This window comes from Entelurus aequoreus, linkage group LG14 (assembly GCF_033978785.1).
Source record: "Entelurus aequoreus isolate RoL-2023_Sb linkage group LG14, RoL_Eaeq_v1.1, whole genome shotgun sequence".
NCBI lineage: Eukaryota > Metazoa > Chordata > Actinopteri > Syngnathiformes > Syngnathidae > Entelurus > Entelurus aequoreus.
In genome coordinates this window covers 15,026,644-15,039,268 of record NC_084744.1, presented here as the reverse complement: position 1 = coordinate 15,039,268, position 12,625 = coordinate 15,026,644, and the positions used below count along the sequence as shown (strand labels likewise).

Here is a 12,625-nt window from a genome sequence, read left to right as displayed (position 1 = left end):
CATAATACATCACACAATTTTATATAATTTCTGTTTACATCATGTCCGAAAAGGAGTAGGAAGAAGCAAAGCTTATTTAATACTACCCCTTTCCCACTTCAGAGCGTTTACAAATATATACATTCATTTACTGACCTTTTTATAGTAAAATGACACCCGTGAATGAGTACTACAACAGTTTCGTAATATGTAATTCATTAAGTCAGTCATTATAAACATACTGAGATGAAGTATATCTTATTTTTAATAAGGTTGAAAGTATTTCTCATAGTTTTTCTTTGTACTTTGTAAGCACTATTAATTTAAACAACCTCTTAAACTGGATCATATCAGTACAATGTTTAACTTCTTTAAACATTCCATAATTTAATTCCACATACAGAAATGCTAAAAGGTTCTAAGTGTTGTACATGCATACAAATGTTTGAAATTAGATTTTCCTCGGTTATATTTCTCCTCTTTAGTTGAAAAGAATTGTTGTATATTTGGTGTTTAAACCTAATGTTTCTAAACTTTTAAATCATGATGACAAACAATGCTTGTCAAAATGAATAGACATTTTAAATTAAATGCATGTAAATGAACTAGCGAATTAATTAACCATTTCAAATGAATTAAAGAATGAACTTAAATCAATTGAATGGAACAAGCAGGTTAAATGAACTGAACCTAAATCCATTCAACAAATTAGAGTAATTAAAGGGAATAAATAAACTACAAGAATGGCTACGAGCTTGTAGATAGTCTCTTTTCTCAAAGTCTTTTAAACATTCTAAATTCAAGCTTAACTTTTAGCAAGAGTTAAAAAAACATGAATTCATCCTTTACCTTTAACCATCCTTTACCTTTAACCATTTTAACTTTAAACAACTTGCTTTTAACTGGTCAAACCCAGTATGCAATCAATGCTCACACTGAAATGCAGTGGCTCAACTTCAACCCAGCAGTTCAAACAAACAAATTAAGATAGTTGAGTAAGCAAATCAAGAAGCTTGCAGGTACAAGCTAACCATATCAAAGTAAGCATTTCGATCGCCATCAAATGAACAAGCATACTCACCGACCATTGGTGTGTTTGGAGAAACTTGGAGAGTAGATCTTGCGGTTGTGGCTGCTTGCCGTTCTTCCTTGCATGCAGCTTGTTTTGTGAATGAGTCTGACTGAACCTCCATTCCTTTTCAGGTGCCTTCAATCAGTAATTTTGCAGCCATTTTCCCTTGGCATTCTGGGAATTGTAGTTAACCAATGGTTTCGAACATGTAGTTTCCCACCATGTAGGGCATTGATTGACTCTTGACTGACACTTCTGAGTTTTTAACTCCACAAGCAGTTTGGAATTTGCTCCACTTGTGACGTGTTTCCCATTGGCGGATATCTCCTTGTATGGTACCCGAGGAGATTTGCGTGAATCCGCCATTAAAGTCCGTCGTCGTAGTCAATAATTTTCTTCTTTTTCTCGATTATCTTGTTAAGGGGCAGACTGGCTCGTACATGCACATGTATCCTCTGCTGTTGCCATTTTTAACTGTTATGCCCATTTGATTGTAGACTCTTACTGACACCTTGTGGCGATAGGAAAATACTACGCTTCATTTGTTTGGGCACTTCCGGGTTGACGAGGTCAGTTCAGTTCATGAGACGATTGAGAAGTAGACAAGTTGTGTTAGCTCTTACAAGCCTTGGAAAAGATAAGTCTTTTTACAAAATAAAAGTCCAGTGCAAGACAAAAGCAAAGATAGGAAAAAACAAAGCAAGATCAACAACAATACGACGGGACGGCGTGGCGAAGTTGGTAGAGTGGCTGTGCCAGCAATCGGAGTGTTGCTGGTTACTGGGGTTCAATCCCCACCTTCTACCTTCCTAGTCACGTCCGTTGTGTCCTTGGGCAAGACACTTCACCCTTTGCCGCTGCTGGTTAGAGCCTTGCATGACAGCTCCCGCCATCAGTGTGTGTGTGAATGGGTAAATGTGGAAATACTGTCAGGTAGAAAAGCGCTATACAAGTATATCATTTATTTATTTATAACAATAAAGAGCCTAAATGGATGAATCTGTTTGGAACTTTATTAGACGTCTTGGATTGTTTGTTAGCTGTCTGCCAAGCTGTATAACCTCAACACTTATAGTGAGGGCAGAACACTAACACAAAGTAGCATATTGCTTGATCTTAATCAGTCAGTAGACTCGTTATGGAAGTGCTAAAAAGTACAACAAAGATGGCTGGGAGAACACAGTCAAAATGGAAGCATGTAAATAAGCCCCACAAGACGGCGCATCCTGAAATTCATCTGTAAAACATCATCTTGAATAAAGAACCACTGTTACTTTATTAAATAGTCACACTTTTTCTCCTAAATTCTCCTAACTTTATATATTTACTCATGCAATAATATAACAAAAATTCAGATTTAATTCTTCTACTAATTTATTGTAAAAAAAAATGTCTTGTAACATTATGGGATTTTCGTGCAAAATTAAAAATGCATTCATCTAACTTCCCCCTTGTTCTTATAAGCTACAATAGAAATGTGCCCTCAAAATATTTAAAAATGTTTCTTTTATTTCATGTAAAATCACAACTGTAATCTGTAACGTTTTTTTCGCGTGATATTACGACTAGAACGGGACCTTTTATGCAAAACCAACATTTTCTCACAACTGTTGTGTATTTGGAATCTGCAGAGGGCCTGAAAATGTTAAATCAAACCATGGAGGCGTTCAGAGATAATTATAAAATAATCTTGCCTTTTTTCAGACTTCCTCCAAACAAGCCGTTTGGAATTTGCTCCACTTGTGGCGGGGAGAACACAGTCGAAGTGGAAGCATGTAAATAAACCCCACAAGATGGCGTATCCTGAAATTAGTCTGTAAAACATAATCTTGAATAAGTCCGTCGTCGTAGTCAATAATTTCCTTCTTTTTCTCGATTATCTTGTTGAGAGGCAGACTGGCTCATACATGCACATGTATCCTCTGCTGTTGCCATTTCTAATACAAAGTAGCATATTGCTCGATCTTAGTCAGTAGAATCGTTATGGAAGCGCTAAAAACCACAACAAAGATGGTGGGGAGAACACAGTCGAAGTGGAAGCACGTAAATAAGCCCCACAAGACGGCGCATCCTGAAAACTGTCTGTAAAACATAATCTATGCAACATTTTGAATAAAGAAACAGTGTTACATGTTATGTAGACCACAAGGAAGTGTTTGAAATGTAGAGAAAAACAATCATACCATGACCCCTTTTACACTTTTGCAAAATTCTTTGTATGTCGGTTTGCATAAATATAATTTTTTTTCTGGAAATATTACATATTACAACTTAATTCTTACAAAATGTTCTGGGTAGTATTACAAATGTACAGTTTTAATGGGTTTGTTTTTGTAATATTTAGGGCTATCAGAAATAACCAGTTAACTCATGTGATTAATCACAAAAAATTATCGCATTAATTATGAACACACTTAGATTAATCATGCCATTTATTTTGACCCTACATGGTCTTTAACCTTACCGCCATATGGTCACTGATCAATACATACGTCAGTACCAGAGGCTCCGACTGGTGTGTTTGCCAGCAAATTTCACTCCAAAATACAGCCTAAAAAAGACTTTAGATAAAGCAGTTACCAAGGTTTGTGCAAATTAACAACATTCATTCAAGAAAAAACTTTAAAATGTTCCTGGATGACATTCTTACAATACATTTGCATTTGTCTACAAATATTAGGTTATTTTCTTAAGTTAATTCAAATTATGCAAGCGAGTTATAAAACCTATGGTAAATCAAAATGTGAAAAATTAAAAAAAAGTGTAATTTGAGAGCATTAGTAAAATTACAAGTTTTGTTTTTTTTGTGCTAAATTCACACTTTGTTCTTGCAACATTGCAAGTTTTTTACTTGGCTTATTCGGATTTTACTTAAAATTAGCCATTTTTTGTCGTAAGATTAGTCTTTTTTTGTTACTTTCTTTTTTTATTTATGTCATGTATTTGCGCTCTCAAAACTTAAATGTCATAACAGTACTTACTAGCTTGTTTTTCTATTAGTAGTTTGTTTTTGCAAGTTTTAACTCGATTCTCCCTAACATACACATTTATTGTCACAAAATACCCAATTTCTTCCTGAAAATAGAAATGTTTTGTCATAATTTTAACAATTTCTAATTTGACTTTTTTTATGGTAAAATTACAAGATTAATTTAGTAAAATTCTAAATATAAAATGTGTTTCTCGTCGGAATATTGCAAGTTCTGGTAAAATCTTCCCTTTTTTCCAGGCTAAATTAGCCCTTTTTTCCATGCAACAAAATATTTCTATCACAACATATTAGGTCTTTTTTCTCTCAAAATGTTTGTTGTCATAAATTGTATTTTCATATTATATTATTATTCCTCGGCCCTGTGATGAGGTGGCGACTTGTCCAGGGTGTACCCCGCCTTCCGCCCGAAAGCAGCTGAGATAGGCCCTAGCACCCTCCGCAACCCCAAAAGGGACAAGCGGTAGAAAATTGATTATTCCTCCTCTCACATACAATACTTTCAGAATTTTCTAAATTCTTCCTTTTTTTCCCCTCATAATAGACATTTATTGTGGTAAAAATGACTACTATTATCTTCTAACGTGTCGTTTTTAGTTCAGTTAAATTTTGTAATAAAATATTTCTATCACATCATATTAGGTCTTTTTTCTCTCAAAATGTTTGTTGTCATAAATTGTATTTTCATATTATATTATTATTCCTCGGCCCTGTGATGAGGTGGCGACTTGTCCAGGGTGTACCCCGCCTTCCGCCCGAATGCAGCTGAGATAGGCCCTAGCACCCTCCGCAACCCCAAAAGGGACAAGCGGTAGAAAATTGATTATTCCTCCTCTCATATACAATACTTTCAGAATTTTCTAAATTCTTCCTTTTTTCCCCTCATAATAGACATTTATTGTGGTAAAAATGACTACTATTATCTTCTAACGTGTCGTTTTTAGTTCAGTTAAATTTTGTAATAAAATATTTCTATCACATCATATTAGGTCTTTTTTCTCTCAAAATGTTTGTTGTCATAAATTGTATTTTCATATTATATTATTATTCCTCGGCCCTGTGATGAGGTGGCGACTTGTCCAGGGTGTACCCCGCCTTCCGCCCGAATGCAGCTGAGATAGGCCCTAGCACCCTCCGCAACCCCAAAAGGGACAAGCGGTAGAAAATTGATTATTCCTCCTCTCATATACAATACTTTCAGAATTTTCTAAATTCTTCCTTTTTTCCCCTCATAATAGACATTTATTGTGGTAAAAATGACTACTATTATCTTCTAACGTGTCGTTTTTAGTTCAGTTAAATTTTGCAATAAAATATTTCTATCACATCATATTATGTCTTTTTTCTCTCAAAATGTTTGTTGTCATAAATTGTATTTTCATATTATATTATTATTCCTCGGCCCTGTGATGAGGTGGCGACTTGTCCAGGGTGTACCCCGCCTTCCGCCCGAATGCAGCTGAGATAGGCCCTAGCACCCTCCGCAACCCCAAAAGGGACAAGCGGTAGAAAATTGATTATTCTTCCTCTCACATACAATACTTTCAGAATTTTCTAAATTCTTCCTTTTTTCCCCTCATAATAGACATTTATTGTGGTAAAAATGACTACTATTATCTTCTAACGTGTCGTTTTTAGTTCAGTTAAATTTTGCAATAAAATATTTCTATCACATCATATTATGTCTTTTTTCTCGCAAAATGTTTGTTGTCATAAATTGTATTTTCATATTATATTATTATTCCTCGGCCCTGTGATGAGGTGGCGACTTGTCCAGGTTGTAGCCCGCCTTCCGCCCGAATGCAGCTGAGATAAGCCCTAGCACCCTCCGCAACCCCAAAAGGGACAAGCGGTAGAAAATTTATTATTCCTCCTCTCATGTACAATACTTTCAGAATTTTCTAAATTCTTCCTTTTTTCCCCTCATAATAGACATTTATTGTGGTAAAAATGACTACTATTATCTTCTAACGTGTCGTTTTTAGTTCAGTTAAATTTTGTAATAAAATATTTCTATCACATCATATTATGTCTTTTTTCTCGCAAAATGTTTGTTGTCATAAATTGTATTTTCATATTATATTATTATTCCTCGGCCCTGTGATGAGGTGGCGACTTGTCCAGGGTGTACCCCGCCTTCCGCCCGAATGCAGCTGAGATAGGCCCTAGCACCCTCCGCAACCCCAAAAGGGACAAGCGGTAGAAAATTGATTATTCCTCCTCTCATATACAATACTTTCAGAATTTTCTAAATTCTTCCTTTTTTCCCCTCATAATAGACATTTATTGTGGTAAAAATGACTACTATTATCTTCTAACGTGTCGTTTTTAGTTCAGTTAAATTTTGTAATAAAATATTTCTATCACATCATATTATGTCTTTTTTCTCGCAAAATGTTTGTTGTCATAAATTGTATTTTCATATTATATTATTATTCCTCGGCCCTGTGATGAGGTGGCGACTTGTCCAGGGTGTACCCCGCCTTCCGCCCGAATGCAGCTGAGATAGGCCCTAGCACCCTCCGCAACCCCAAAAGGGACAAGCGGTAGAAAATTGATTATTCCTCCTCTCATATACAATACTTTCAGAATTTTCTAAATTCTTCCTTTTTTCCCCTCATAATAGACATTTATTGTGGTAAAAATGACTACTATTATCTTCTAACGTGTCGTTTTTAGTTCAGTTAAATTTTGTAATAAAATATTTCTATCACATCATATTATGTCTTTTTTCTCGCAAAATGTTTGTTGTCATAAATTGTATTTTCATATTATATTATTATTCCTCGGCCCTGTGATGAGGTGGCGACTTGTCCAGGGTGTACCCCGCCTTCCGCCCGAATGCAGCTGAGATAGGCCCTAGCACCCTCCGCAACCCCAAAAGGGACAAGCGGTAGAAAATTGATTATTCCTCCTCTCATATACAATACTTTCAGAATTTTCTAAATTCTTCCTTTTTTCCCCTCATAATAGACATTTATTGTGGTAAAAATTACTACTATTATCTTCTAACGTGTCGTTTTTAGTTCAGTTAAATTTTGCAATAAAATATTTCTATCACATCATATTATGTCTTTTTTCTCGCAAAATGTTTGTTGTCATAAATTGTATTTTCATATTATATTATTCCTCCTCTCATATACAGAATTTTCAAAATTATTCCTTTTCCCCCCTCATAATAGACATTTATTGTGGTAAAAATGTCTACCATTTTCTTCTAACGTGCAATTTTCTTTTGTTACATTGCAAAAAACCATTGGAAAACTTATAACTTCTCATTTTTTCTTGTAACATTAAAATATTATTGTATGCCATGTTATGTCTTAATTCTAATACAATTCCAAATGTATTCTCGTAACATTAAAACATTGTTTTTCATGTTTTGACAATTTTTTTTTTAAATATCTGCCTCTTTTCTCATATTATTACAGATTGAGATCAATTAAATCATCTACGATTATGACTTTTTTCTAATAAAATTACAAGTTGAACCTAACAAAATTCCCTTTTTTTTTGTCATAGCGTTGCAAATGCTCTCTTCTTGTAAAATGATGACTTATGATGTACCTCTTGTTACTGCTTTAGTTCCTCCTAGAATGTCCTCCTGGTTGGAGTGGCGTGCTGACAACACAATGGCGGCTGTGTGTAAAGCGGAGGGGGGAAAGCCGGCCGCCAAGATAACATGGAGCCACGCTGGGAACCTCTCATCCGTGGAGAAGCAGCAGAGTTTTGATGGCTTCTTCTCAGTGGAAAGTCACCTGGAGTTCCCAGAGGGCGTGGAGAATGTGGAAAATGTGACCTGCATCATCAGCCATCCGTTCTGGCAGTCAAAGAAAACGTTGCTACCAAAGCACCCAAAAGGTCTGCAAACTTTTCTCACTCCTTTCATTGTTGCTTTGTGTCCGAACAAAGATGCTAAGGGGCATTAAAAGCTCCTGCTTCCTGCATTTAATTCACAGCAAAAGCAATTAAAAATATATTGTATGCAGTATACTGTAAACATGTTTCCAAGAAATGCTGATTACTCCTGTATGACTTTACATCCTTTGTATTTGTCATATGCATTCCTATCATTTCAACTGCTATATTTTAATTCCTAGGTCTGCCTTATAATGTGATGTTCATCCTCATAGTTGGGACAGTCTTAATAGTTCTGGCCGCCGTCTTAGTCTTTGCACACAAGAAACAAATCATACTGAGGTGAGGATTCTGTATAATTCTTTTTTTTTGGTTTCATTTAATTTTTTTCTCTTTTTTAAATGGAATCTATTTTTATTATATATTATTTATCCTATTTAATTTGGTGCTATTTCACATTTATTTAACTTGTATTTGTTTAATTACTTTAATCTTAGTTAAGTGGAATTAATGTCGTTTTTTGTTTTTATTTTAACATTTAACTGAAGTTGGTGTTATATACCCATTTATTTTTTAAATTCTTCATTTAATTTCGTTTTTACACTGTAAACCCGAATAAGTAAGCAGAACTCAAAAAAAGTGAGGCAATCAGTTGCCACATATTTTTGGAGTTAATAAACTCAAATATTTGAGTATATCAGATCGTAAATATTTGGAGTTTATGTCGAATGTAGTTTTAAATTATAATTGAATAAAACTTAGCAAACTCCAAAATGTTCCTCCTCGTGTCTGCTGCCTTAAGAGGAAGTGCACGGCGCAAATGCTACAAAATAAAAGCACTTCCTCTGTGTGTGTGTGTGTGTGTGCGCGCGCGCGTGCATGTAATGATTTATATATACTTACACACACAGAGTATAATAACAATACAAATCTATAATGCGATTGATTAATTCTTAATTTATTCTTGATTCGATTTAATGATTTGTTCTTTCAAAATAAGACAACATTATGTTTAATCTACTGGGTTTTAAGTCGCTGTCATTTAATGATTTTAAGTAGCAGTTACATAATCTGCAAACAAGTTAATATTAATTAAAAATAACAAGTTTAATCAACTTAAAAAGAAGGAAAATGTTACTCACACTCAACATTTTTAAGTAAGTACGACTTTTAACAACTGTTTAAGTTTACACTATTTATTCTAATTAATTATTTTGAGCATTCGGGTTTACAGTGTAGATTTCTATTTTTTGTATCTAAATTTTTTTTTGCAAAAAAGTGTAATGTAATGTAATTATTCTATTTATTTGTTTTTTATTTCAGTTTTATCACTTCTTTATTTATTGTTTTGAAATACATTTGATCTAATTTACCTATTTTAATTACATTTCTTTATTTAATTTGATACTGTCACAATAATTTAAGATTATTATTTTCCTTTCCCAGAAGGGGTTTGCCTGGCGACTGCTCGACTAAGAAAACTCAGCCGGTATGTGGTTTGTTTGTTTTGTTTCTTTATCTTTGAGGTGATCACTTGAGGTTGCTCACTTTTAGGTTTAGTCACTGACACATTTTGTCTGTCTCTCTCTCTTCTTTTTTTTTTTTTTTTTTTAGATGGAAGATGTAGAGGAAATAGAACCTTACGCCAGTTATGTACAACGTGTCAACTCAATCTATAACTATTGAACACAGCGGGACTCAATGACTTCTTGTGCTACATATATACAGTATATACATACAAAGACACACTATACAGTACATACCATATATATATATATATATATATATATATATATATATATATATATATATATATATATATATATATATATATATATATATATATATATATATGAGCTGAAAGAAAGTGTACCATGTCCATTCTGATTGGTCAGGTTGAGAACACTAAAACCTTGAAAGTGTAAAGAGAAACAAGATACTAACTTAGTAGAAATCTCTTATTAAACTATTTTTAGTTATTGGTAATGACACAACTGATTGAATAAGAACTACAAACTGATCACCAGCCATGATTTTTTATTTTTTTATTTTTTACCACCAAACGTGTCATGCTCTAATATCACATGCATTTCCTGTTTTGGAGACAAGTGTCTTTCTCAAGAAACATCGTCATTTTTCAATGAAAACACACTTTGTTTTAACCACAATGCGCATTAAGGGCTTTACAAAAGCATGCGTGCAAGTGTGAAAACAGATTATTGTCATTTTCCATTGTGGCCTTTGCCTTTTTTTCACTTTTTGTAACCTAAGCTTACAAAATGGAAATGCTAAAAATACTAACAGACAGTTAGCAATCTGCGAGTGGATGCCTTGTGTTTAGGACCGGCCCGTCATAAAAGTTCAGATGAAATCCATTTTGCTGTCAATAATAAGGTGGTTTGATTCAAATTAGGAACATGTAACATGTTCACCCCCTCGCAAAATGAGGTGAAATGGTAAAAACATGATGCATCTATTTTTGGCAACATCAGACAAAGTTATGTTTAAGTTTCACTTTTGCATCTCATAGCACATAACTGTGGTACCTTAAAGGCCTACTGAAAGCCACTACTACCAACCACGCAGTCTGATAGTTTATATATCAATGATGAAATCTTAACATTGCAACACATGCCAATACGGCCGGGCTAACTTATAAAGTGCAATTTTAAATTTCCCGGGAAACTTCCGGCTGAAAACGTCTAGGTATGATGAAGCGCCTTATTGCAGTGAAACTTGCCAAGGGACATGTAACCAAATATTAACATTGCTGTATGTATACTTTTGACCCAGCAGATTTGGTCACATTTTCATAATAAATTCATAAGAGAACCAAACTTCATGAATGTTTTTTGTGACCAACAAGTATGTGCTCCAATCACTCTATCACACAAAAATAACAGTTGTAGAACTTATTGGAAACTCAAGACAGCCATGACATTATGTTCTTTACAAGTGTATGTATGTAGTGTATTGTATGTATGTATGCGTGTACAGTATATATATATATATATATATATATATATATATATATATATATATATATATATATATATATATATATATATATATATATATATATATATATATATATATATATATATATATATATATAAACATACATGCATATATATTTGTGTGTATGTATGTATGTATGTATATATGTATGACTCAGCATACACATACAGATACAGTACATAGATAGACACATGTCTATTGCTGGTCTTGGCCAAATATTACCAATGAAGTCACATACTATGCTTTACACCAGAGGGTGCTGTTGTCAGAAAACACATTTGTACACAGAAATAAAGTAGATATTTCTATGTCAGATCTCATTAGCTGCAGGGATACACAACATGAACCAATTATAAGCCCCCGGATTGTTTTAATCTTTTGTTTTTTCCTCATTACAAAAGAATAGTGGAGACAAAGAAAGTAAATGGAAACACATCAGGATCACATTAACATCAGTAACTGAAGGCGAAGCGTTTCATAGATAAAATAACACTGCACATGTCAGGACGATGTAGTTTGTGTTAGATATGGAAGGAAGTGGAAGTGGTCTTAGGGCTGAGTCACAGCTGAAGGCATGCAGAACCAACAGCAACCCGAAACCTGACCCCAACCTGAACCCTAAATTTGATTTGGAATCAGATTTTCCAGCACGTAACAAAGGTGTACTCACTGCGTTGCAACATGAACCACATAAAGTGATGGACGGGAAGTGTAACCACATGACAATATAGTCACACTTCTACTACATAAACCATCGTGCCAAGGAGAAGCTAGAGCTTGAAAACTCTGCTTTGTTTATTAAAGTCTCCTGGCCTTCCTACCAAACCATGATTATGGTGTAACGTTACACCCCTAATAAACTTAAACCTAACTTAACTTAATCGCCACTGACAACTTGTATTGCATCTGATTTTAAAATACAATTTTTTTTATATAACAATGCACTGTAAAAAATCACTGTAACTTACTCCTGTTTCATTGTTTCATTTTATTATGGGCCTCCTGCAATGCAAGCGGCCCATATTAATATTCTTTGGACTTAATCTTTATTTTTCTTCTTCCTCTTCCATCGTATTCTGCCGCGATTAATTAAAGACGAATCGGCCAACAAACCCCTACATATCTTATACCAGTGGTGTCCAAAGTGCGGCCCCGGGGCCATTTTCGGCCCGCAGGTAATTTTTTAACGGCCCCACGGCACATTCTTAAAATACGATGAAAAAAATATAAAAAACATAAAAAGTGGTATAGAAGAGCAAACAGGTGAAATGTAACAAGAAAATGTTACATTATTTACTCTAATAACACAAAGCTGCCATGCAGGCTGTTTCTTTCTTTAAAAAATAATAATGAATCAAAATCAATGTCATTAATAATTATTGACCTATTCAAGGCTCCATTTACTTCACATTAAATAATCCACTTTGAGATATTTTGGGGGGAAAATGTTGCATATTTTTTGGTTGCCATTTAAAAAACAAAAGTTTTTTAAAGAAAGGCCTACCGAACAAACAAAAAACATAAACAACAATAAAACTTATAATTGACGGATAGATCTGAAGTTGATCTTGAGACTATTGTGGTAAAAGTTAAAAAAATGTTGGATTTATTTTTTTAAACTTTACTGAGCAGTACCCTTTTGGATCCCCAATAATTTTAGTGGGACTTTTTTTTTTTTAAGTGTCATTGCTCAAAAAAATAATGAATTA

The 12,625-nt window shown here is 34.0% G+C and overlaps 2 protein-coding genes across 4 annotated transcripts in view; one reads left to right on the top strand and one right to left on the bottom strand.

Moving 5' to 3' along the window:
* The window catches only part of cfap91 (cilia and flagella associated protein 91), a 44,878-nt gene extending 43,552 nt beyond the window's left edge, over positions 1-1,326 (bottom strand). For both annotated transcript variants that reach the window (XM_062069042.1, XM_062069043.1), the window contains exon 1: positions 1,061-1,326. In XM_062069042.1, the coding sequence (XP_061925026.1) occupies positions 1,061-1,172 (112 nt within the window). In that variant the 5' untranslated portion in view covers positions 1,173-1,326. The remainder of the gene's footprint in view (positions 1-1,060) is intronic.
* si:ch211-214p13.9 (cell surface glycoprotein CD200 receptor 1) overlaps positions 1-9,679 on the top strand; it is a 14,510-nt gene extending 4,831 nt beyond the window's left edge. The window contains exons 3-6 of one of the 2 annotated variants that reach the window (XM_062069047.1): positions 7,626-7,901; positions 8,141-8,240; positions 9,348-9,387; positions 9,513-9,679. In XM_062069047.1, the coding sequence (XP_061925031.1) occupies positions 7,626-7,901; positions 8,141-8,240; positions 9,348-9,387; positions 9,513-9,584 (488 nt within the window). In that variant the 3' untranslated portion in view covers positions 9,585-9,679. Of the gene's footprint in view, positions 1-7,625; positions 7,902-8,140; positions 8,241-9,344; positions 9,388-9,512 lie in introns of both variants that reach the window. The other variant, XM_062069046.1, reaches the window with a different exon arrangement.
* Positions 9,680-12,625: the final 2,946 nt, after the last annotated feature.